The sequence below is a fragment of the Ochlerotatus camptorhynchus genome, unplaced genomic scaffold (genome assembly GCF_037179485.1).
Source record: "Ochlerotatus camptorhynchus isolate MF236.1 unplaced genomic scaffold, CSIRO-AGI_Acam_v1.1 ptg000246l, whole genome shotgun sequence".
NCBI lineage: Eukaryota > Metazoa > Arthropoda > Insecta > Diptera > Culicidae > Ochlerotatus > Ochlerotatus camptorhynchus.
Genome location: NW_027040736.1, coordinates 1,749,443 through 1,776,997, shown reverse-complemented (window position 1 = coordinate 1,776,997; position 27,555 = coordinate 1,749,443). Strand labels below are relative to the sequence as shown.

Here is a 27,555-nt window from a genome sequence, read left to right as displayed (position 1 = left end):
ATGATTGATCAATTAAAAGAACTAAATGTTCACATTTGTTCCGTCCACTAGCGGTCCTACGTCAAGCTTCCGTTCTGTGCCCCTAGACACAGACCCTTCTACTTTTTTTCTTAAACGAATTTCTCGGCAACCACTCTACCGAACTGAACGCAACAGCCATCTAATGAAAGGTACCATGATTCTATAGAATGCCCTAATAAACATGTACCATACACTAAAGATATCATAGATGGTATGACCATACCAAATTAAGTTAGTATGAAAACCCGAATTGGTGGTTAGGCGCTTCTTATGGTTATTGTTAATGCGGGTGTTAATTAATAGATTTTCAATCGAACAACTGATCCCGCAGACATGGACGGAACAAGACCCAAAAATCGCGAAATTCTCGAACTAAGTGGCGTTTGTCAGCAACCACATAACCAAATAAACGAAACAACCAGCTAAAAAAAGATATTATGGTCACATTGAATGCTGTTGATCAAATTAAAAATCGGTCAACTATTTCCGATAAACACGCATTTTTGGAGCTAAGTCGTATTTATCGGTAATAACTAATGCGAATTGCAAGCAAAAACCACCAAATGAAAAGTATCATGATCCCATAGCCTCGTCCATAGAGCATTATTGAACAGATTCAGAATCGGTCAACTGGTGCTGGAAATGTGGTAGGAACATATTTCGGGGAATGTGAGCCATGATACTAAATTTGACCGATAAGGAATTTTTTTTTCTTTATTTTTGTGATTTTTAGCCGTAGGCTAGTTCATCACATTTGATAGTAGAAGGTCAGGCTTAGGGCCTGCCTCTAAGAAAACGTTTCAGTCTAACATTAACGTAACGTAAAACTGGCTCTGAGACAACATTTAAAAAAAAAAACTTAATGTAAAATGGGAGTTACATCGGGACTGTGGTGAGGAATAGATGCGCGAACAAGGTAGAGCTCCACCGTAAGAGACAGTGCCCCAGTCCGGCAGAGATACCCCGACGGTAGGAAAATAGGATGGTGGAAGAACACGGACGGCGCAGCCAACGACGAGAGTGCTAGATTTAGTTGTACAGGTGGGCGTCCTTCAAGAAAGCAATCAGCGCAGCCAGCGTCGAGGGGTCGTTGCCAAGTAGCTCCCTGATGTTCTCTGGGAGTCGCTGTTGTTCACGTAGCCTCTGAAACTCTGGACAGACACACAGCACGTGTTCCACCGAGGCAGGGATGCTGCAGATTGGACAAACCTTGTGGAAGGGTGTCCCACCAAAATTGTGGGAAATCCTCGCATGGCCGGTCCGGAGTCTTGAAATGATCCGTTCGTCCTTGTACTTGTGGTTGTCTTACCAGGGTCGTACGGTTTCTTTGATCTTTCTCAGGAAAGTGGTCCGCGACTGAAACCATTCCTCCTGCCAGGCTTCCATGATAATATTCGTGATCCAACGCTTGACGTCTAGGAGTGGTACGTTCTTGGTGAAGCGGGGACCAGATGGACTGGATCCCGCCAGCCTGTCCGCAGCCTCATTTCCAGGAACACCGCAGTGCCCGGGAATCAACGTAAAAACGGTTGAGGGTGGGGCATATCGTGTAATGGCTTGTATCCAGGGGTGGCTCGGGGCTTCGGCTTCCAGCGCCTGGATGACGCTGTGTGAGTCCGTTAGCACAAGGATCGGTTGATCTGCAGGAGTGATGGCCGCATCAAGAATAGCAGCGGCTTCTGCGGAAAAAACGGAACACTCCTCCGGTAGACTTTGACTTGTTGCGGAGTTTGGTCCTGCCACTCCGAGTCCCACTCCAGCCCGTGATCGCGATGAACGTACCCCGGATAGACCGACCCAAGAAGTTCTGCAACACTGAACGCCTCAACGCTACAGAGTTATCTCCGGCTTGGAATCCTCTCTTAATCCGCTTATCTATTTTGATAACGTTAGATCGCCAACTTTTCTCTCCATGAAAGTGGACCCTGGCCACCGGGGGGAGGTCAAGGTTGGCTGCAGTGCGGAGGGCTCTGTTCCTCTCATTGAGGAGAAAGACCCTATCATTCCCGGATGTCTTAGCAGCGAGGGCAGCGGCTTTCGTAGCAGTAGCTGCAGCAGATCGATAGCGGAAAGGGAAGACTCCGATTTCCGCACAAGCAGCGTCTGCAGGCGTGGAAGGTAGAAGGCCGGATACGATATTGTATTGTATACCGGAGCGAGGATGCGGTTCAGCTTCTCGGTGGCTAAGCAGGCAATTTCAATGCCGTAGAAAAGTCGACTGTCGATAACAACCCGGGCGACACGAAGGTGGATCTCGCGGTTACTGGAGCGGTCCGGGCGGGATATTGTCCTGACGATGGTGATGCGGCTACGACAGTTTTCTTTCACCGATCTGAAGTGCTGGTCGAAACTTAGAGTCCGATCCAGAACTACTCCCAGAACACGTACTGTTTTCTTAAGCGGAATGGGATGGTCCTGGATGGTGATCGGTGGTCCCCGAATCAGATGGCCCGAGTGGCAGATATTGCACCGTACACTCTTTGGAGCGGAGAGCTGGAAACCAACAGAAAGCGCCCACCTGCTGACGGCGGAGACAGCTGCTTGGGCAATATTCCTGGTCCGTTTAGTCGTTCGTCCCGTTACGACGATGAGTATGTCGTCGGCATAGACGATTACGTGCACGTTCTTGGGCAGTCGGCTGAACACCTCGTTCATTGCCACCAGGAATAGCGTAACCGCTATGACGGATCCCTGGGGCACTCCAGTTTCCTCGGGGAACGGATCCGATCGAGTGTTCCCGACAGTCACCTGGAAGGTACGATCAAGGAGGAAATTCCGTACAAATTGCGGCCCCAGCCGATGAGCTGCCTGATGACGCCAGGCGTCCACGTCCTGTTGAACGCCTTTGAAATATCAAGGGATACTAACTCCACATGGTGACCGTTGTCCTGGGCTTCCTTGAGTACATTCCCGAGGGCTGCAAAGTAAGTGGAGGAGCCATGTCCTTGCCGGAATGCATGCTGCCGTTCGTCAAGGAGACTGTTAGACTCCAGGAACTGCCTAAGTCGACGATTTACCATTCTCTCCATCACTTTTGCCGCGCAGCAAGTGTGCGCAATCGGCCTAAAGGAGGAGGCTTCTCCACTCGCCGCGTTGTTCTTCGGAACAACAGGCTTTGTTTCCAGAGGTGCGGATACGAGTCAGTGAGCCATAGGTCGTTGAAGAGGGCGAGTAGCCTCGTTTTTCCGTCGAGGGAGAGGTTTTTTAACACCGGGTATCCAATCTCGTCCGGCCCGGCAGATTTACCAGTACTGCTGCCGAGGGCAAACTGAAGCTCCTGGAAGGTAAGAGCATCGTTGATCTGGAGGGAAGGGACATCGGGTGGAATTCGCAGGTCACGAATGCTGCTTGTGGAAGGTTTGACGCGCTGGACGAAATCGCTGTCGTAGCCACTGACAGTGGACAGGCCGGCAAAATAGTTCCCTAAATTGTCAGCGATGTCCTTCGGTTCTGAGATCGTGGTGCCATGAGCTTGGATAGTAGGTGGAGTAGACCGCCGCTTGCCACTCAGAGCGTTGACGCGATTCCACAAGTCGCTCGACGATTGGGATTCGTCGATTGAATCCAGGAAATCCATCCAGCAGGATCGCTTTGCGTCACGGATCACCTGTCTGCACGAGAGATGGAAGCAGGAAGCGGATCGTCTACCAGGATCGTCTAAGGCTAGGCGCTTAAGCCGGCGTAAGGCTTTGCGTCGCGCTTTTACCGCACATTTGGTATCCTCGTTCCACCAACGTAGGGTTTTTCGCCCGGGTACGCTACTAGTCCTTGGGATGGATAGTGTTGCAGCGTCGTAGAGTACTTTCGTGAAGCTGGAGATGTCATTCGGTTCGCGTTGCTGAAAGAGAGCGTCGGATTTCTCCCTGAAAGCGTCCCAGTCGGCTTCCTCGAAGCGCCACCTGGGTCTCCGAGTCGTTGGGGGAACCGCACCTACGGAAAGCTGTATGCGGATCGGGTAGTGGTCACTACCGTGCAGGTCGGTACTGATATTCCACTGTGCCCTGTCCACTGTAGATCGGCTGGCAGTGGCAATGTCGATCGCGGTGGTGTGCCGTCCATTAAAAAAGGTGGGACCACCAAGTCCTCTCTCTCAAAAATTCTCGCCAGGATAGAACCTCTGGGATCTGGGCGAGGGCTGCCCCAGTCCGGATGGTGCCCGTTGATGTCGCCGACGAAAAGCCGCGGTTCCGGAAACTTGAAAATAACTGCACTTAAGTCTCTATCCAGATTGGCTATCCGTCCGCAGGGCAGGTACGCACAGCCGATAGCTAAGTTAGCGGCGTTCTTAAGGCGGACGCCGACGATTGGCAGGTCAGTTTGGAGGTCAAGAACTTCGTGTGGAATGCTCCTAAGCACCCCGATGGCCACGGAGTGCCTGAAATTGGCGCAGCGCTTGTAACTCCAATTGTATCTCCCTCCCAGCGAACGATTCAGTTGGTCGGTTGTGACTTTGTTGACCTCTTGTAGAGAGATTATCCAGGGGGCATCGCTTTGGCAGAGGAGCTCCAATTCCCCTAGGCGGCCATGGAATCCGTTTATATTCCACTGGAGAACAAGGTTCACCGGCGTGGGCAGTGCAGGCGTGGGGTACAAGATGGTAGACTCGGCGTTGTCACGGTTTTGACTGCCACTCGGGTTAACAGGCTGGTCAATATCGTGCTGGAGAAACCCATTAATGTTCCATTGAGTCAGAAAGTTGACGGGCTCCAGCTTTACGGCTTCGGAAAGGCGGTTGCCGAGTCGACACTTTCGTGGCTCCGATTAGCGGAGTGCCGGATATCATAACGATCTGAGGCGTCGAAGTCGTCCGCGTCGCCCGCTGCGTCGCTTGTGGTGTCCATGTCAGACGGTGATCCGCCGTATCCAGGAATAAAACCTATCATGTGACAAAACAAATTACTTCAAAACATGATAACCAATTCAATTGTGGCCATTTCGAGCGCCGCGGATCACATTGGTCAGTTCCGGGTATGTCCCAGATGCCCCAAAGGAATTAACCATATCAGACCAAATAATGAAGCTTAATTTCATTTGGCCTGCTTTCGACGTCCACATGAAGTGAAACAACAACATATTTTCTAAAGTAAAAAAAAGTTGTGCCACCAACGATGGCTGAACCCATTGTTTACGTACGGTGGAGACATCTACAATTTGTAAGTCAGTACGTGAAACTAAGGTTTTCTGTCTAGATACTCGGGGGGTGATATTATCAGATTTTGCCTCAGTAGTAGGCAACAGAATAAGGGAATGGTCTTGTCTGCTTCATTGTGCGAAAATGATCTGTCGCCTGCAGAAAATAGTTTAGAAATGCCATGAAATTTTTTGCTTGCCAGTTTGTGTTTGTGTCTTCTCTATGGTCATTGTGCAAAGTATCAAATGTTAAGGAAAAAACGTTAAACTTAAGTAATCGTACCACCACTGTTCGCTGGACAGCATTCGTCGAAGTACTCATCGTCGTCAAAGGAATGTGCCAGAAAATCGACCTTCCCACACAATCCACACCATAGTTAATTTGGAGAAATAGGGTTAACTATCCCATTTCCGGCCTATTAAGCACAACCCGCACTTAGTCTTTCTTAATCTAGTGTTGTTCAGAACCAAACAAAATGTTATTATTACTGATGGCTTCCAAATTTATTTACCTTTCCGTGCGTACCGTAAGATTTGATAAAGAGAAACAAATTGTTGAGATATTGTTAAAAGTATAGCACTGCTCGACCTACGGATTCTAAATTCGGCCTAACACATTGAAACGCCAATGAATTCACTTCGGCCTATCGGATGAAGATAAAGATTGATTCGGTCAGAGCGCTTCATTTGTATTTGGGAATATTGGATTTATTTTATGTTTTCTGCTTGGTAGGCCCAAAATGGGCGCTTAGGCTGAAGAAGTTCTCTACGCTACAGTGTTTAAGTTGATCCGATCTGTGTTTCAGTTCATTTGAAAGCTTGAGTGCGCTTTAGTCCATGTAGCCTATCCAGTTTGCCCAGTAGTGCGCCGACTCTGAGACGCAGTTCGAGGAGTCTCGTGCTGCTGAGTTGTTGTCGGCCAGAACTTTAGCTTGAAATAAAAACCGACATCAGCATCTGTTAAACAAAATTTACTTTACAGTCGATGTGCCTGAATGAACTTTAATCCACAAATCATCGATGTTTAAAATCATTATTCACATTTGGTTCATTGGATCTTTTCACATGTTGTGCCAGAATTCACCAAACACCAAATTGCGGATTTGGTTCAACCTGTAATGTAAATCTATGAAAAATCCTACAATTTTCCATGTCAACAATCTTGCACGAGTAAAATTTCTATTTTGCTTCATTTTACGTCAAAATACTAACGGACGTAATTGTGTGTCATTTGAGTCGATTACGGACGTAATTGTATATCATTTGAGTAAAATTCCATGAAGTTTTCGAAGCGTGCAGTTCGCATTGCGAACATTGTTTGACCCATACAATTTACCCCACTGTGTCAGCTGATTAGATTGGAATCTCTGTCAGTCAGGCTTTTGGACACGATTTAACCACCAACGGTTGTTCATATTCTACCTGTGTGATTGTCCCAATTTTCGTGAGCAGATCTCGCTAAACGTGCCTGCCCGAATATATTCCTTATCATCGAACTAATTACGGACGCTACAATCTTCTCGACTCGTGACTTCACACGTTCAATGTTTGCTACATTGAAAACGGCATTCACGAGCGACATTGTAGGATCATCAACAAATTCCAAGACCCGTTATTTATAATTTTGTTCCGGTTAGGAATTTTGCGAATGGTTTTTAGTCTAGAATCTTCTTTGTCATAAATCTATTGTTTTCAGTAGCCCTCCGCATCACCCTTATGTCAATACCTGGCTAGGAGTTTGTTAGCGTTGGGAAGGAGGACGAGTCAAGCTGGATAGCAACCAGGGGCCTCATGTCTGACTCTTCATTTGATTTGCATGGATAGTCACATGACTCGCAGAATAGGCCTGAAACTCTGAAGTGAGCCGTTGAGAACAATCATCAGCGGAATGCCAATCGATTCGGATAGAAACTTTGGATAAGGTGAACAATGAGTTACAACATATTCAATAAGAGTTATCGACGTGGACATCGATAAGCGAGCTAAGAGTTTCGACAAAGGTACATTTGTATCATTCTTTTAAAAAGCAGATACGTCGTTTTGAAAAATCATCCTTGAGTTCAGTGCAGGGAAAGTATCAGAAACTCAAGTCTCACCAATGACCATGATCACGCTTGATTTTCGTAGACACAAATCAACAAGCAAACAACTGCGTAGTTATATTATAAGCGGTGATATCATAGCTCCGAATATCAAGCTTACAAAGCTGGTGAGTTTGAATTTTAAGAAGCTTCCATCGGTGAAGAGTACCTGAAGAGAGATAACAAACTACATTTTCACTTTCTAAGAAAAACGATATGCAATGTGTCATTTATGAATCGAGCCAACCCTTTCTCCGTTCCTTTTGACGTTGGATTACGTCTTTCGGCAACATATTGGGGTAGCAATTTCAAAAAACAAAATTGACCGCATTACGAAAAGTGGTCAGGTTTTGATCACATATAGCTCTGTCAATATTGGATGGATTTTAATTCTCAACAGGCCAATCGATTTGAAATTTTGCTACAAATCTGCTTAATTGAACACTTTATTAATTTTCAATATGTCACTAGGTCACATAGGTTCACGGAACCGAATTTTTTTTCATTTAAATCAAAAATAAAAATGTTCATTCTATAAACATATGAATAATTCAAAATAAATTAAAACCATGTTTGCAACAAAAATATATATATATTTGAATTAAAGTCAGAAGCATGTTTATTTCAACAATATAGAATTTGGGTAAACGATTTTTAGCGTGCCCTGCATTTTTTCCTTCTTGTTTACATTCGGAAAAAAAAATTGCCCCAGCAATTAACAAAGGGAAACGAAAATCCGAAATGGATTTTGAATCTATTCCGGATGCTCCAGCCCCTCCCACCCCCCTGAAAAAGTAATTTCTTCCTGTTTGCTTCGAGCTTTTGTCTTTGATCCTCTCTCCTGCCACAAGCAGATCCGAAACATGCTCCTCATTTACACCTGCCTGGTGTTCTTGCTCTTTCCGTAATTGCTCCAACTTCATCCACTCATTTTCCATTCGCTTCGAAACTTCAGCAAGCTTTATCATATTCACACAATCCTGACTCGGCTGATTAATTTGTTGGATCAACTTCTTACTAAAATCAATGCTGCATTCATCCTCCTTCCTTACCGAACTCAACGGTTTCTCATCATCCTCATCTTCTTCCGATTCCTGCATTTCCAATCCTACATTGCAACGGGCATTGCAATCAAACTGAATTCGGGATCTTCCTGCAGATCGTTTTTTCATCTCTTGGCAATCCATTTTTCTGCTTTATCTTGCATTCAAATGCTAATATAATTTAAAATTAAGTATGTTTCTTTCTAACATAAGAAGCGTGTTTAAAATAAACATATTTATTTTTGTTCGCATAATTGTTGTCAAACCAAACAAATATATTCACGTTTATTTTCAACACGAATATTTTTAAAACAAACGTAGCATTATTTTTATTTTAAACATTAATATTACATGACATCAAATATGGAATACGTTTGAAATAAACCTTGTTTATTTTTGTGGCTAGAACAAACTGAGTTTGCGTTTAAATTTACCTCAAATATTTTTGTTTCAACGATAAATTTTTCTGCGTGTTGCATTAGTGATCAAAACTATCACCAATTGCTTGCAAAAAGCGCATTTCCTAGCACAGCTTTCAAAATCGAATTCGATCCTGTCTCACTGAAAGGTGCATATTCAATCACCACAACGAAAGGCTGCCCGCAAGCACCGAGCTGTAGCCCACATGAGCGTCCATTACCGAAGAAGGAGGAAGAAGCCTCACCGATACTGATCGGGATCCATCTTCGTGACTCACGGTGGGCCATCTATGTCAAGCGCATCACCCTCGTTCCAAACAACTTACAGTTCGCCAGTTTCATCCGTTGAACACCCTAATAGCTCAGCATTGCTCAACCATCACGACAAACTGGTCCTTTTCAAGACCACCATAAACTTGATAAAGAGTATTTCATATGTTTAAATGTAACATACCATATATTTTTAAGGCAAAATTGGCAGTACAATTTCAGAATCCAGTCGGTTGCGGCATGAAAGTGGTCTGATTGTGATCCAGAGATGATGGATTTCAATTCAGAATAAGCAAATCGATAGGAAATTTTTCTACGAGTCTATTAAAATTAAGCATTTATCATTTTTCAAAATGTCGCTATTGAAAATGTGTAACGAATGTACAACTGTTGCTATGATAATTAAAATGGTCATCGGTTGTCTGCGAAAAGCGCTTTCCCTAACACAGATTTCAAAATTGAATTCCATCCGGTCTCACCGAACGCTGTTTATTCAATCACCGCGTGTGGTGGTGGTGTTCTCCAGTACACAACGAAAGGCTCCCCGCAAGCAGCTATCAAGGCTGCCCGCAACCGCTGATCGGATTGAGTTGCTCGTCGTGAGCCGCTGTGGGCCATCTATGCCGAGCTCGTCACCCTCGTTCCAAACAACATACAGCTCGTCAGCTGCATCCGTGTTGAATACCCTAATAGCTCAGCATTACTCAACCATCACGACAAAACGGTTCTTTTCAGAACCACCATAAATTATTGTTGTTTAAGAGTTAATTTTCATTAAACGTTCGCTCGCCTTGTTGCCAGCATCATCACCCCAAAGCTCTTTGATAATGTACCCAGCAATCAAACGTTTGTGGTCAGATGCGTCAAGTATTGAAGTGGCACATTAACAATTCTCGCAATGACCGAATACCACATGACCATGTCAAATAACCAGAAACACTTCGTAAGGTTTTCTTCAGGACGCTAGAAAAAGTAAAAAAATCTCGAATCTATATGATTTATCGCGGATATCTCGTGGTTGGAACAACAGAAATATTGATACCAAGCACTGAGCATGCCAGACGGTACCTTTCTTTATACCTTTTGATGCAAATGTTAAGCCCCTCCTATTAAGAGAATTATGCCAAAAAAGAGTTAAAAGAGTTAACTAAAGAGTAAGAGCTTAAATCCAAAGAGCTTTGAGTGTGTTGGTTTATTTCCTTTAAATTCCGTTATAATTGCTTATCTTTTGACAGATACGCGTATTTCGTCTACTACTTGCAGACTTCATCAATGGAAATTTGGAGACTGAATTTAGGTACGTGTTTAGGTAAATTTTGACATGGCAGTGGATACCTGCTGATTTTGAGTACCTATTGATTAGTATATAACTCGTATATAAAAGATGGATTCTTCAGTGGTGTTGAGTACTTGGCACTGATGAAGTCTGCAAGTAGTAGACGAAATACGCGTATCTGTCAAAAGATAAGCAATTATAACGGAATTTAAAGGAAATAAACCAACCCACTCAAAGCTCTTCATAAAGGGATTAAATCCAAAGCATATCGTCCAGGATTGGCTTGTACCTTAAAAACAGAACTCTCAAATTGCTTCCGAATTTCAACCTATGTTTCACTACTAACGAGCTAAGAAATCAATTTAATATTTACTATACTTTTGCTGTGACATCGAAACTACCCTTCGGAATCCTACGTCAAATCTACGGGCGTGTCTAGGATACAACCCCTAACTTTTTTTAATGTTGTGAATAGTCTCGCAATATCAAAGGAACTTGCAAAATCAATTTCAAGCATGATATTTTGTTCCAATATTGCGCGATATATTGAGAGCGTATGAGAGCGAAAAAATATCATTTTGCTTATGATTATGCCATAACTGCTTGAGATATTATGTCCCAAATAGTGGTAAACCTGATTGCCACTCACCTCAAAGGGCCTGGGTTCAATCTCAGTCAGCGCCGCTGGGATTTTCTGAGGCAGAAAATCTCTGATCACGCCTTCCTTCGTAAAGCCGTTCGTCCCCGGTCCATGAGTTGATGGGTCGATAGGTAGGGTCCAGATGTGCGAGTTGCCTCTCTGGTGTCGATAGCAGTACGGAAAATAAGATAGACAAGAAACAAATCAAGAAAAAAGAAGAAGATCGGAACGCCATTCAATAGAAGAAGAAGAAGAATATATATATATAAGAAAACAAACATATTTTGACCTGTCTAAAGACGATTTATTTAGAAATTGTGACTGTATTAAAAACGAGATTTGATAACTTAATAGCTACTTAAACCGACCAATCCTGCTAGCAAGCCTTCAAGCCATCGCCGATGCACGACGCGTATGCCAACATGTGCGGGATCGTGTTCTGTTCGTAGGTTCCCTTGAACAGGTGGGCCCACGGACCGGAAGCGTAAACGGCTACGTCATCGCCGCTGTGCGTTTCCGACTCGAGTGGAAGCGTTCCCGGATAGCGGAACTCACGCCACGTGGTGTCTTGGTCATCAATGTTCACTCGACCTCCTTCCGAAGGACTGACATGGTCGTAGAACCCAAGACCGTTGGCATAGCTGACCGTTTTGTACGGAAGGCCGTCGTTGCCAATGTTGTGCGCTCCCAGGATGTCCTGACCACGATCCTGATTAAACAGACAAATACTTCGTTACTCGTCATCTCTTCAAGCATAATTTCCTCCAGTACTTACCGAATATCCAGAGTACGTAACGGCATGCGAGTGATCCGAGGTGACCACAACGAGGGTATCCTCTTCACTGAACTTGCGCCGAACGAGCTCAACCGCCTTCGAGAATTCCACCGTTTCATCCAACGAAAGCCTTGCCCAATTCCGATGGTGGGCATGATCGATTCTACCTCCCTCGACGAACAAAAAGAATCCCTTACCACTGCTGCTCAGCACATCCGTAGCCTTGTCAACCATTTCGGCGAGCGTCGGTTCTTGATCCATCTTCTCCTGGATTCGTTCCAAATTGTACACGCAATGATTGGGATCAAACATTCCTAACAACTTATCGGTTTTCTTGGGGTCCACCCCCAGCAGATCATCGCGATTCCACACGTACGACCGGTTCTCTCCCTGCTTTGCCAGATTTAACCACTCGTCAATCAGATTCCTGCTGTCCTTCCTCTTTCCGTTTTTTCCAGTCTCCGGATCCTTAAACTTGTGCATAAACTCACGCCGGCCACATCCCAAAACGACCTTTAAGCCTTGACCAGTCTTTCCATAAATCAACTGGTGGGCAATATCCAACGTTACTTTCGGATCACATCCGTCCTTGGACACCTCGTTATCATTTTCACGATCCCGATTGGAAGTATGCGCATAAACTCCCGCTGGTGAAGCATGCGTTACTCTCGTGGTAGTCACCAGTCCCGCATCCTTGCCGGCATCCATCGCCCATTGGGCAATCGAAAACGTGTGCGTTGACTCGTCCAGTTCCGCCGTACAATGGTAGCTGGGAATCTTCCCGTTGACTCCGATCGTTTCGTAGTTACCTTTCACTCCGGTCAAGTACGCCGTCGCTGAACAAGCCGAATCGGGAACCTGTTTGTTCACGCAGTAAGTCTTTGACATTCCAATGAAGGGGAAATTCTCGAAGGCCAGCTTTGTGTCCTCACCCCCAGCATAGGCACGGGTCATGGCCACCGTTGCAACGGACATTCCGTCACCCATGAAAAGGATTACGTTTTTAGCAATGTTCCGATTTTCCCGCTGGCGCACGATGTTGTCGATCGTTTGCTGGGCATTGTTGAACCAGTAGTCTTCGCTGGATTGGCGTTGAGATTCTGTAATCCGGAATATATCGTAGGATTGAGGTCAAAACAGGTCCAAATTATCTGAACTTACCAAGTGGAACAGCTTGCGAGCTGCCGAGCAGTAGACAGCTCAAGATCACCAACTCGAAAGCTGACGGAGACTTCATGGTGAACGGTAGTCGGTTGAGTGCTTCCTTGGATGTGTTCCGAAATAAGGGAATGTGCTTTTTATAAATTTGGTTCCTTCAGTGGCTTCGCTGGAGATTATCACACTCTGATAGGGAATAACTGGTGGTGTAAAACCGAATTGGGATAACGATTTCGTTGCGGCTTCGGTGATAAGCGGTGGTCCATCTGACTGATGCGTGGGCAACTGATACTATGTTTGTCTAGACCGAACTATCTGCAGCTGCTCTATTCAACTAAAGTAATACGGAAACTTTGGTGGAATCAAATTGAAGAAATTTAAATCTTCTAAATATTCTCAGAAAGTCCTATGTAATTGCCTGATAAGCTTCCCTAAGGCAACCTCTAAACATACTTAAATCATTCGGCAGTATCGATGAAATAATGTGGCTCTCAAAATCTGTGAATATCTAGACCAACAATTCAAATAGGCGGAACAACCAAACGAAAACAATGGCTTTAAACGCAAATTTCTCAAGAATCAAAACATTCCCACGGAAACTAATAACGCCATTCGATAAATGAAGTTTGCTCTATGGTATGAAGGTATTAATTTGCTTGGGTGTGAGAAGATTGTAAATAGTGTGGCATCAGGCTCATTTTTTGCAATCAAAGTGACCGAACAAGGCTGAAAGGAAGCTCAAGTCTAGATAGAGCTGGAATTAGGGCGTACCAGCTTATGTAAACAATGGCTTCTCTCGTTGATTTCTACGAATTCATGGTACGCCTACACAAACCAACATATCCATCGGGTAGGGGAAGTCTTCCCCTACTCGATGGTGATGTCGATTCGCCAGGGTGAGCCATGACTTTCGAGAAATCATCGAGAGAAATCATTGTTTACAAAAGCTGTTACGTCCTAATTCAAGATCTATCTGGCGATTAATACACCAGAAGCAAACGATTTGCTCTGGTATTCTTCGGTGGGATCATCGTGCAGACTTTGTAGGCCGTCTACGTCATAGACGGTGGAACATGCTTCTAAAACTAACGGGTAAGTCCCATCAGTAGTCGTTCTTGAAACGTTGATTGCTAGTTATTTGATTTTTATTCTTAAAGTCGAACATCTTTCACTAGGAAATCTTCAAATTCAAACAGTAATGCTAAAAATGCAGAAATTTTTGTACCCATGATATAAGCTAAGTCTTAGGTCATAATTATCTTGCAAATAACATAGTATGTTGCAAACCACCGGTTTTCAACAGTGATGTCATGGTGGTTAGAACTGGGAACCCTGCAGGGTAACCAACTATTGAAAATAAACATTAGGGCCTCCCTTAGCTCAGTCGGTAAAGCCACAGCTACAAAGCAAGACCATCCTGGTTCGGTGGCTGGGTTGGCTGGGACCGATTCCCGGTCCGGTCTAGAAGTTTTTGGGGTTAAAAAATTTATCGACTTCCGTGCACTTAGAGTGTTATTGTACTTGCCACATAATTATACTAATGCAAAAAATTATGCAGGCATCGAAAGCTCGCAATTAACAACTGTGGAAGTGCATTTAGAACACTAAGTTAAGAGCACGCAATAAGCTAATATGCGATAAGCAATAAGCTTGAATTGTGAAGAAAAAGAAGAAGAAGAAGAAGAAGAGGTTTTCTTTATTTTCTACAACGCCACAAAGGGTAACTTTTCGAAGACAGGAACCTTCTATATAGTCAGGATGTTGAGTTAAAGAAAATTATTGAATGGCACACTAGCACTGCCTGGTGAGTGAATGCTGAACTACACTGTTAACCATATAATAGGTTCAGTCCATCTGAACAACTTTGCCCATGACAGGAGCGTTTTATCTAGTTAAGATGTTAAGTTAAAGCAAATTAAAAACGAATGGCACACTAGCGCCACCACGAAATAAATGTTTATCATATATTAGGTATAGTCCATCTGAACAACTTTGAACACGACATTAACCTTCTATCTAGTCATGCTGTTAAGTTAAAGCAAATCATAAATGAAAGGAACATTAGCGCCGGTGAGTGAATTCTCAGCTGAACTGTTTATTGAACTAAACTGAAACTGAACTGAGTTCATCTTAAAATAGGTCTGGTCCATCTGAACAACTTTACCGAAGACAAGAAGCTTCCATATGAGCAGTATCTGTAGATATAAGATAGCGCAACTTGATTATTTTAGTATTAGTGCCATCTAATGTGAAAATTTTGATTTTCACAACCATAGTTTTGAAATCCTTGTGTTCCTAAACATCTTTGCATAAAAAAGCAATATTATACATGGTTAGGATCTCGAGGTACATCGGTAGCATTGGAATATCCCATGAGTACATTTTTACAATGGACGGACCCCACGAAAGATCCACCAAAAAAAAAACTTTGATAATTTTAACCTAAATTCCACTTAATTAACTATGCACAACATTAGAAATTTCAAAAATTCAAATTGACCCAGTCAATTCAGAAAATTTCAGAGAAGTTCATAAAACTTTAGACATATTTCAGGAACTTCATGGAAATCTAGAGAACTTAAATGATGTTTAAACATTTGTCCAGCATTTTCCATTTACCTCAGAGTGTCAAAGAAGAACTTCAAGAGAATTGCGCGAACTTCAGCAGAGAACAGCACAGAACCTCAGGACGGTTCAATTAACTTCAATTAAATTACAGGACTTTCAACGTACACTTGAGCGAGAATTTCAAGCAAATTTCGGAATCTTCAGGGAAAGTTCCATGACCATCGGGAAAATAGCGGGAACATTTTATGGAAAGTTCCAATAACATCGGGGCAGTTTGGAGAATTTCAGAAACATTGCGGGAACTTCTGCGAAGACCAGAGAGCTTCAAGGCAGCCCCATTGATTTCAGAAAAAAAAAACAAGGGAACGTTCAATAATTTCCTAGATCTCCAAAGAACTTCAAAAATTTTTAGAGTCAGTTTATTTATTTTTAGGAAAGTTATGAGAACTTTGAGCAGGATCAAGAAACTTCAATGCACTTTCAATAATTTGAGAAAAACTGTATAGTTAGAATGGGAAATTCAAAAAAATTGGCGCTCATTAAAGCAGTTCCAGGCAAAAGAAGACAAAATTTTATTTTTGAACTGACCATCTGTGATTTGTATGAAGCTTTGCGTAATTGTTTGTTATGGATAATAATTCACATTTTTGCTTAAATTCGGCCACTTTGGATCTTATAAAATTATCAAAATAGCGACTATGAAATTTATTTAAAAAAAAATGTAGCACGGAAATAGCACTTCTGATCGAAACTCTTGGACAAACTTGGTTCAATTATGTGAAGTTTCATGGAATTCTGAAATTTGATTAGTTTTTCGCTATTTGGCCTGGAACTGTTCAATTACAAAATGCTTCAAAGAAGTTCAATGATCATAAACTTCGCGGCAGTTTCATTAATTTCACGAAAATAGTAATACATTTTAAGAAGCTTCCAAAATTTCAGGAAGTCCAGAAAACTTAAAAAAGTGTAGAACACTTTAGAAACATTTCAGGATTTCCACAGAAGTTGAGATAGCTCCAAGGAAGAACAGTTTCAATCGCTTCAGAAAAATCTTCAAGCTTCGAGGGAATCAGGGAAGATCAGAGAAGCTCAGCGCAAATCGGAAAACTTCAGGGAAATTGCAAATATTTTTCAGGGAAGTTCTGACTACTTCATGATTTTCCGAAAATTTCATAAAAATGGTGAGAATTTCTGGAAAGATCCATGAACATTAGGAAAATTGAGGAAACTTCTGGTGACGTAGGGAAGTTTACACCAAAATCGGAACTTACTCAGAGTGAGTCATTTTTACTCCGATATTAGTCACCTTTAATCATTCGTAAGGTGACATTTCTAGAAACCTAGGTCACTCAGCGCATGACTAACCTATGCTTTTAGAAATTTCTCCATACGAATGAGCAAAAGTGACTCACCCTCTAAGTTATAATTGTATTCAGTGTAATGATTTTAAAACAAGTTCCGTAAGCATCAAACTTTTGAAAATTTTCGGAAAATTGCAGGAACTTCCGGCAAAATCAAAAAACATCAAGACAGTTCATTTTTTTTTGTGTTTATTTAAGACACTTTACATCCGCAGATGCATTCATGTCTGTTTCAGCTAAGTGTAATGATGTGTGGGTGTGAGTGTAAGTGTTTATGGTTAATTGCACTTAGCTTTGTTCGTCTCCTTCTGGTTCTTTGTTGATCATTACATTTCATCTCTTTCACTTCTGCTTCTCAATTAATTTCACTTTTACTTCTTCTACCTTTTCTTCATCTTCTTTCTGCATCATCTTCGTTTTTGTTCGTAGCCTTCGTCCGTTTCTTGTTATTTTGTTGACGGGTCTCCTTCATCTTGCTGAATTGGCTGCGTCATCTTCTTATATCTTCTTCACTTCTAATCATTTGTTGCTTAATGGTATTCTTTTTCATTCACTATCCTCTTCTTTCATCTCACCATACTTCAAATTATTTTCTTTACTTCTTCATCATCTTCTTTCTTCATCCTTCTTTAATTCCATTGCTTTGGTTTCCTCTTCCACGTCTCCACGATTTCTCCAGATTTCCATCGGTGTCGTCTTCTGCATTTTGTTATTTTCCGCTTTATCTTCTTGATCTTCTTCGTATTCTTCCACTTAATCTTGCGTTCCGCCTTTACTTCATCATAATTTTCTTTTGATCTTCTTCTTCTTCTTTTTCTTCCATCCGCTATCCGCTTTGTATTCTTGATGACCTTCATTTTCTTTACTTGATCTTCATCCAGTTACATGTTTGCCTTCATCATATTCTTCCTTCCTTCCTTGCTCAGTTAACTGTTTCACCTTCTTGCCTCTAAACCGGGTTTCGGCTGCTCCATCTTCTTCACATTCTTCCTTCCTTTCTTGCTCCGTTATCTGCTTAATCTTCATTGCCATTACACCGGGTTTCGGCTGTTCGTTCTTCTTTTCTCTACATCCTTCAAATTTTTCGGTACAGTCCAGTTTGCCGAAGAAAATTCAGCATATTTGTGGTTTGCTCCTCAGAGTTTCCTAGCGCATCTCGTAAGCTTGTTGTGTCAATGCTGTTCTCTTGTCGTTGCCTTTCATAGTTTTTGCACTGCAAAATCACGTGTCGGACGTCTAAAACCGTTCCACAACAACTAGGCGGGGCTTCCTTCTTCAACAAGTACGTATGGGTTAGCCGCGTGTGACCAATTCTTAGTCATGTTAGCACACGCTGGTCGAAAGTGCTTCCCCGTTCCGTCCACTTGTGCGTGTCGTCTTTGACTTCTCTTAGTTTGGAGTCTCTGGTCGCGAACCATTGGTCGTTCCATCGTTGGCGAATGTTTTGCATCACCATTCTCAGCGCATCATCACCTGGGATTGGTACATCAATGGGGGGTTGTGTTCTTGCCATGTTTGCCAACCGATCAGCTTCGTTGTTTCCGTGGATGCCGGCGTGTCCAGGTATCCAGCAGAAACGGATAGATTTGTTTCGTGATATTTGCTCCACTTCCTGAATCCACGGGTGCTTAGATGTTCCAGCTTCTAAGGCCTGGAGACAACTTGCAGAGTCCGTTAGAATGACTAACTCGTTCGAAATATTCGGAATGGAAACAGCCATCTTAATGGCGTACGCCTCCGCAGAAAAAACGCTACATTCTTTTGGGAGGCTGTACTTTCCCGCTAAACCATTGTTATGGAATGCGGCAGTGTGACAGTGTGGTTGTGTTTGGATCCATCGGTGTAGACGACAGTTGATCGGTGGAAGCGGGTCGACAGTAGTTGTTGCACTACCGGGCGGACTTTCTCTGGAGGATCGCCAGCTCGTATGCATTTTTTGACGTCCCACAGGATCGAAGGTTTTCGTGTGTGCCACGGACGATCGGTCTGCCGTACGAGTTGACCGACAGCAGGGAGCGCTGAGTTTGTCAGCTCATTGAGGCGATCCGATGCTCGTCGAATAAGAGGGAGACTGGTGTTGTTTCGATTCTTCGCTAGAAATCTGAATTGCAATTCGTACTATGGATTGTGCTGCTAGCAGTTCGAATGGTAAGGTGCCCGCTTCAGCCATAATCGATTCTATCGGACTAGTGACGAAGGCTCCGGAAGCAAATCGTACCATTCTATGGTAGGCTGGAGAAAGATTCTGCAGCGTTAGTGGTCCTCCTCGGCTAACTATTCCAATACCGTACATCAGTTTCGCGGTCACTAGGGCCGATCCCACCTGCAGTAGCGATTTTCGATTGTCACGCGGAAGTTTGGCACCGATCATCCGAAGGATTCGTAACCGAGGTTCGCACGCTTTCTTCACCATTTGACAGTGAGGTTTGAAGCTCAGAGTTCGGTCAAGGGTTACACCCAGGACTCTCAAACGGTTTGTCTTCGGGATGGATACTCGGTCTATTACTATTTTACTCTCAGAATCTCGACGTGCATTCGGACTGCAATAAAAGGTGTACGACTTTGAAGCTGATATGCTGAATCCAACGCTTTTCGTCCACTTGTCGACAGCTTTGACGGCGGCCTGCAGTTTACGATGTAAGCCTTCATTTTTAGCCCCTCGTACGATGAGAAGAATATCGTCTGCGTACAAGAGAGTGTCGACTCCTCTCGGTATCACCCGGAAGATGGGCTGCATTGCGACGAGAAACAGCGTCACTGATAGAACGGAACCCTCATCATCATCATCATCATCATCATCATCATCATCATCATCATCATCATCATCATCATCATCATCATCATCATCATCATCATCATCATCATCATCATCATCATCATCATCATCATCATCATCATCATCATCATCATCATCATCATCATCATCATCATCATCATCATCATCATCATCATCATCATCATCATCATCATCATCATCATCATCATCATCATCATCATCATCATCATCATCATCATCATCATCATCATCATCATCATCATCATCATCATCATCATCATCATCATCATCATCATCATCATCATCATCATCATCATCATCATCATCATCATCATCATCATCATCATCATCATCATCATCATCATCATCATCATCATCATCATCATCATCATCATCATCATCATCATCATCATCATCATCATCATCATCAAAATAAAAGTCTCTAAATTACCGACAGTTTCAAAGGACAAAGCACCGTACTCAGCATTTGCCACAAAAAAAATGCTTAATGTTCCTTGAACATCGACAAAGTTCTTCTAATCTGTAATTCTTCCATTTCCAGAATGTTTATGATCCAAGTTCCATCAATTTGATCGAAATCTCAGAACATACATAGCCTTCTCCAAACATCAGGAAAGACCTTGAACCTTTTCTTAGAATTTTCCGAATCATCTGGGCGAAATTAAGATAAGTTACCAAAATTCCTAAATCAAACACTGAAGTTCTAAGAAGTATGCTGAATGTGTACAATACTACCTGAGTTTTTGCGAAATTTCCTGAGCTTCTACGAAGTTCACTGAGCTTCTTTAATTTTGATTGAAGTTCTACAATGTTTCTAGAAATTAAAAAAAAGAATGAAGTTTTACGAAATTTGTCGAATTGCTACGTGATTCACTTGACTTCTACAAAGTTCTCAGAATTCCTAGTTGCACTCTTAGAAAGATCCATGAACTTTTTAGAATGAGACAAAGTTTCCTTAATTTCTTCGGGATTCCCTGATCTGTTTTTAATCTTAATAAGATACGAAGCCGTAAGAAGATATTTTTTAAGTTATGAGAACTATAATTAAGTTTCTTCAAACAAACAAAAGTTCCCATAGCTTCAACAAAGTTTTTCAAACTTGTATAGTTTTCCATGGTTCTGCAAATTTGTAGAGCTCAATAATTCGATCAAAGTTTCAGCACATCCATGACCTTCTCCAAACATCAGAAAAGATATGGAAACTTTTCAACGAATTTTCCTAAACATCTGGGTGAAACTTAGTTGCCCTATTTTTTAAATGAAACACTGAAGTTCTAAGAAGTATGCTGAATGTTTACAATACTAACGGGTGTTCAATAAAAAATGAGAATGATTTCAGTGCCGTCCAGCGCTCTTGTGAGAGCATCGCGACTTAGTTGCGTCGTACGGCTGACCGCCCTTCTCCAATATTCATTGACGTTTTTTTGAAGAATAAACATTATGTTTTTTACCAGCTATATGACTGAAAAAAATCTCATTTTTTATTGAACACCCGTTACCTGAGTTTCTGCGAAATTTCCTGAGCCTCTTCCCTTTTTGTCTGAACTACTAAAAAGTTCCTAGAAAATAAAAGAGTCTTACAATGTTCCTCCAAATGCTACGTAGTTCGCTTGACTACTTCAAAGTTCTCAGAATTCCTAGCTGTACTGCTACAAAGTTCCTTGATTTTTTTAGAATTTCCTTGATTATCCGCTAAGTTTCCTGAAGTTAAACAAAGTTTTCTGAATTTCAACGGAATTTCCTGATCTTTTTTAAGTCTTAAAAGAAGTTAAGAAGTCGTAAGAAGTTATTTCAAGTTTTAAAGACTTTCCTGAAGCTACAAGAGGAACTTTTATGAAGTTTCTTAAAATAAATCGAAGCTTTCATAGCTTCAACGAAGTTTCCCAAACTTGTATAAGATTCCCAGTTCTGTAACCTTAAATTTCTTCAAAATTCTCTGAAGCTCTACGATTGTTCCTGAATTTATTTGAAGTCCTATGAATAACTAAGTCGCTGAAATTAAAAAAAAATCAGCTTCTTCAAAGTTCCAGCATGTTTGTTAAACCAAGGTCTTTAATGTATGTATGTATGTATATACAATCCAACTTCCACTGTCCGGCAGTGTTTTTATGGAAGAAAAATGTTTACAATATAATCTATTATTATCTTATACTGATCCAATTGCAAACAATTTTAGCCCGGAAGTTGAAAGGTGATAGCTCTGTTGAGATTCAGTAACCCATTTCAGAATGCCTGGTCACTCACGTCCATCCCGAGGTTACTTTCACTTACAACAAGCCCCGCATACACGTAGTACCGATATAAAATGTATATTGGTACTGCGTGTACACTTCCATCATCAAAGCAATTCCTGCTTTGTAGATGGCACGTATTTAGTAGGATGCATTTCATATTTTTATATCTAGTTATAATCAGTTGGATCTCACCGCTTATGTATTGTGTCCTTGCTGCTGAATCTTTATCATCTCGATTCTCGTTGAGTCCTGTTGAATAATCAGCATCTGTAGTGGAATACTCTTCTCTCGCTTTCGCTATCACTTTTCGATGTTTTTCGTATCTCTTCTAACCGAAGATAGTACCAGAGCTGAACCAAAAAGTTGAGCACGTTTCTTTGGGACCTTCTGGTCTTAGAGTTACCTCTATGGCTCGACTGCAGATCCAGCAACCCATTTCAGAATGCCTGGTTATTCACGTCTATTCTGAGGTCACTTACAAATGCAATAATTCCGTTACAATTTCAGCACACTTCCAGATTCAAAAACATGATGTTTTCAAATCCAGTGCATATTTAGTAACAGTGGAACAGCGTTTTTGATTAACTTATAGTAAGATTTATCTCACCAAACATTCCGCCTCCTGTAAATCAGACAATTTCACAAGCACACTAACACAATACTACACAACCCGCCAAACTTTCTTTCGAACCGTTCACTAAAGTCAGTTTTAAAATATCTTTGTATCCTTACTTTTTTGAAAAGGCACAAAACTAAAATTAAAATAACACCAAGTTTTATCACCGAGAGAGAAAAGCTACTGGAAAAACAACATAGCGACCCGCAAGCAAAGCATATTTGGGAGTTTTTTTTTCTGGCTCTAGTTTAACCTTCAAAACTATCTTTCCCGTGATCGGGGGGGCAGAACGCCAACACCAAAAACGTAAACGAAAACTTTTCTTCCGGAAGCGGAGGCTTAGCACCGAACACGTGAAAAGAAAAATCCACCGAAGCACAAACCAGCTAGCATGACGCTACAGCAACAATTCTATTTATACCAAGTTCTTGTTCGGGAGTTTTCACAATAATGTTCAGAATTATTCACATTAATGAAAACGAATTTCTTTTTGCATTGGTATCAGATAAAAAGCACGCGGAAAACACAAAATTCGTGACAGCGAATTTAAAACCAACCGTTCTCGGGCAGAGCCTACTGCCCACTTCTTTTTTTTAAACCAAGATCTTTAATTTGATCAAAATCTCAGAACATCCATGACCTTCTTCAAACATCAGAAAAGACCTTGAACCTTTTCTACGAATTTTCCTAAACATCCGGGCGAAACTAACTTACCAAAATTTCTTAATCAAACATTGAAGTTCTAAGAAGTATGATGATTGTTTACAATACTCGCTGAGCTTCTGCGAAAATTCCTGAGCATCTACGAAGTTTACTGAGCCTCTACAATTTTGCCTAACTACTACGTAGTGACTTTTACAAAGTTCTCAAAATTCCAAGCTGCACAAAGATCCCTTAACTTTTTAGAATTTCCAAGATTTTCTGCGAAGTTGCCTGAAGTTAAACTAAGTTTCCTGAATTTCTACGGAATTTCCTGATCTGTTTAAAGTCTTAAGAATTTAACAATTTTTAAGAAGCTATTTTAAGTTGATTGATCGATTTCCTTTATTAAGTAGATTTTCTGCCGCAGGCTGGTTCATCTCCAAAAAATTTTAAGTTTTAAAAACATCCCTGAAGCTATGAAAAAACTTTTATAATGTTTCTCAACATAAACCAAAGATTCCATAACATTAACAAAGATGTAAGATTCCTAGTTGTGCATAGTTTCCAAAAAAAATTACAAAGCACTCTAAATTACTTAAAATCCATCTGAAGCTCTACGAATTTTCCTGAGTTTATTTAAAAAATACCTAAATAGTGACTTAAATTTAAAAAAAAAATAATGTGGTTCAATAAAAAACCTGAACGTCAACGAAATTTCCCGAATTTCTGCGAAGTTCGTTAAATTTCTCAAAAGTTCGCTTATTTTCTACACAGTTTGAAGAAGTTGTACATAGTTCTCTTAACTCATACAAAACTTGCCAAAGTTCTACAATGTTGATACGTATGTTGATTCTTTGAAGTTCTATGAAGTTCACTGAGGTTCTACAAAATTCGCTGAGCATTTACAAAGTTAGCAGAATGTCTATAAAATTTGGTTGCACTTCAACAAAGTTTCCTGACATTCTACACAGTTCAATGAATGTCTACGAAGTTTTCGAAACTTCTTCGATGTTTCTTGAAGATCTATGAAGTCCCTTTAAATACTACAACGTTCCTTGTACTTTCAAAAAAGATCTCCGAGCTTCTACGAAGTTCTCAGTAAAAAAAATATGTTATATCCAGCTTTTCATGCTCGGTAATGGCGGCCTGTTTGTATGAATAAATGTATCCTTCGCTGTGCTTTTTGACACTAACTCAGGGGAAACATATCAGAAGGGTCTAACTCGAAACGTAAACAATGACTTGGATCGTCGATTTCTTACGAATGACAACACACCCACTCAAACTAACTAAATCATCTGACAGAGAAATGTTTGTTCTATGAGCTGGTGTAGACAGATTCCGTGGGTGTGTGGTCATTCAAGAGAAATCGGTGTTTAAAGTCATTGTTTACGTTTCGAGTTATACCCTTCAGACATGTTTCCCCTGAACTGAAGGGCGTATGTTGTCCCATTTTCTTCTGTTGCTCGGAGAGGGAAAGGGAGGGGTCAAAGTCCGAACATCCAGATAGTTTCAAAAAACAGGATACATGTATTCATGAAAACAGGCCGCCATTACCGAGCATGGAAAGATGGATTAACTTTTACGAATTGTTCGTAAGCCCCTTAACTTTTGGAAATACTCTGTTTTATAAATATCGAACATTTTAAAAGTAGCGGCGACGATCGATATAGTTGATGATCCCTAGCATCCCTGGTCTGAATAACTTTCACTGTCAAGCTGGGTTTAGACAAGGCAAGTCCATCGATCTACTCAGTTGAATTCAATTGGCTTGAAACGCTGAGCCTGGTCCAACTTTTTTCATTTCAATTGTCAGTTGAATGGCACGTTCAATTCGGCTGAGTTGATTAATTAACCATTTTGCCAAGCTTCTGCATTCATTTTCCATCAGGTGTCACTGCTGTTGTTTGCGGAGACATCTATCGGAAACTACGCATACTTTGTTTTCCGTTAGTTGTTCACAGAGGACAGTGCACAGTGCACCAGGAATTGAATCTAGCAGTAAATAAATAATAACACCTTTCCAATTGATTTCCAATTGAGGCTTCAGTGAAGTTTCTTGGATTTATTAGGACTGCAATTTGATGGATAAAAATAACTTTTACGAATTGTTTATGACTTCTATGAAGGCTCCTAAACTTCTGGAAAGACTAAATCTGAAATATCGAACATTTTAAAAGTAGCGGTGATGACATTTGAAGACATTTCATCGATAAAGTTGATGATCCCTAGCATCCTTGACCTGAATAACTTCCACTGTCAAGCTGGGTTTAGACAAGGCATGTCAATTGAACTACTCAGTTGAATTCAATTGGCTTGAAAAGCTGAGATGGGTCCAATTTTTTTCAATCCAAGAGTCAGTTGAATGGCACGTTCAATTCAACTGAGTTGATCAATTAGCCATTTAGCCAAGCTTCTGCATTCATTTTCCATCAGTTGTCAATGCTGTTGTTGCGGAGACATCTATCGAAGGCTACGCATACTTTGTTTTCCGTTAGTTGTTCACAGATGACAGCGCACAGTGCACCAGGAATTGAATCTAGCAGGGAAAAAAATAATAACACCTTTCCAACTGATTTCCAATTGAGTTGTCGGCTTCAGTGAAGTTTCTTGGATTAATTAGGACTGCAATTTGGTGGATAAAAACAGTTCATGTTTCGGCCGCAAATATAGTGCTGCGATACCAACATTTTATTTCGCAAGATAGATGTTTTCAATCTTGAGCAAAGTTGTAGAACGTATAATTTTATGAAAAGTTGCCGAAGAAATAAAAGCCATGCATCTTCAAACAACAGAAATTTACCAAGTTTTATAAAATTTGCCTGAAATTCACGTTTTTTGAATCATATTTCAAAAAATCGTTTTAAAGAATAGGTTTATAATTTTTTCCTCGATCGGTACTGATCAATCCAATCTTTTCCAGATCAATGCTATTATTTTTAGGGTACTGATATATATTTATGACATGAAGTTTGAAACAAAAATATATGATTTTCTGAATGGATTTTCTAAAAACTGCGCAAGTGAACACAAAATGTCATCAATTATTCAAAATGTACATCAAATAGAATTTAAATCTTCTAAATATCTCAGAGGTATATTGATATATATATTTGAGATATTCGGATTTGACACAATATATATAGAAATCCCTTTCACAGACTACAAAATAGAGTACCTGACACTGCAAAACATGTCTAGTACTCCTACATATATGCATTTAGATTCACATCCGAAGTCCATCATTTTTTCATACCCAGCACGAAATATACTTTCTAAGCCCCGCCCGAACACGATTTCCAGCCATTTTCATGAAAAGGGTGGGGCTAAGAAAGTATATTTTGTGCCAAGGATACAAAAAAGGAGAGGCTTCAGATGTTTATCTAAATGCATAAATAAGGGTACCACCAAGAACATTAGCAGTGCCAGGTACTCTATTCTGAAGTCTGTGAAAGGGAAATAACAAAACAATAGTCATCAGAATACATGACACAATACAAATCATACAAAAACATACAAATACATACAAATCATTGACAAGCTTCGTGCAGCAAAAATACAAATCATACAAAAACATACAAATACATACAAATCATTGACAAGCTTCGTGCAGCAAAAATTTGCGCCTTCTAAAGATATAAAAGTCATTTGAAGACACCTTTGCTGAGAAATTTGAAATAAGAAAACTAGAGCAAAAAACTGTTTTTTTTTAGCGTCACCCTAACTCAATTCAAGAAAATAGCTCTAAATCGGCCAATTTAAGAGATGCAAAAAAGTTGTTTCCAACAAAGTTTTTTGAAATTAGCTCAGCCAAAGAATATATGCCTTAATTTATTCAAACAAAAAAGTTAGATTTTTGATTTTAATGATAATAAGAACCACCCTAGAATTCATTGTCATAAAAATAAGAGCCTAACTATAAGGAACAACTTTGTAGAAGAGACTTTTAGTCTAAAGTTTCAATTTCAGGCTCAAAACATATCATTCCACCTAAATCTGCATTCTGGACCACTGTGCAATGGAACAGCGCCATCTGTTTGAAACATAAATTCTAGATAGAGCTGGAATTAGGGCGTAACAGCTTTTGTAAACAATGACTTCTCTCGATGTTTTCTAGGAATTCAAGGCACGCCCACGCAAACTAACATTACCGTCGGGTAGAGCAAGTCTTGCCCTACCCGATGGTGATGTTGATTTGCGTTGGCGAGCCTTGACTTTCTAGAAATCATCGAAAGAAGTCATTGTTTACAAAAGTTGTTACGCCCTCTATCTAGAATTGTTCTTTGGCTTGCTTTGTCTAAACCCGGATTTATGGAACACGATGAGGGCATCGTATAAGTGGAAGAGCCAGGAGGAGGGGTGCATTACTGAGAGTTTGCCACCTTCACACAAATTCTGAGTACGGCTCTGCAAACTCATGCAGGATCAAATCGTTTTGAATCGAAAAATATGCATTAAATACATTAACTGGCTAAGCAAACAAAAAATAATCTTATTGATAATGAAATAAGTAGAGGCACAATT

The 27,555-nt window shown here is 41.1% G+C and overlaps 2 protein-coding genes across 2 annotated transcripts in view; one reads left to right on the top strand and one right to left on the bottom strand.

The window, feature by feature from the left end:
• The window catches only part of LOC135704716 (GTP-binding protein Di-Ras1), a 457,174-nt gene that overhangs the window by 303,012 nt on the left and 126,607 nt on the right, over positions 1 to 27,555 (top strand). The gene's annotated exons all lie outside the window — the stretch shown is intronic.
• On the bottom strand, positions 11,257 to 12,907 carry LOC135704681 (membrane-bound alkaline phosphatase-like). The gene is made up of 3 exons (XM_065226157.1): positions 12,817 to 12,907; positions 11,656 to 12,755; positions 11,257 to 11,589 (listed from the first exon to the last, which is right to left on the bottom strand). Exons 1-3 carry the CDS (start codon positions 12,890 to 12,892, stop codon positions 11,257 to 11,259), a joined length of 1,509 nt encoding a protein of 502 aa, XP_065082229.1. The 5' UTR covers positions 12,893 to 12,907.

What these genes read in the sequence shown, in the direction of transcription:
- LOC135704681 (XM_065226157.1), bottom strand. Translation starts at nt 12,892, where the DNA reads ATGAAGTCTCCGTCAGCTTTCGAGTTGGTGATCTTGAGCTGTCTACTG. An exon ending in CTCGCAAGCTGTTCCACTTG is followed by an intron (nt 12,756 to 12,816) that starts GTAAGTTCAGAT and finishes TCCGGATTACAG; the next exon opens with AATCTCAACGCCAATCCAGC. An exon ending in TTACGTACTCTGGATATTCG is followed by an intron (nt 11,590 to 11,655) that starts GTAAGTACTGGA and finishes CTGTTTAATCAG; the next exon opens with GATCGTGGTCAGGACATCCT.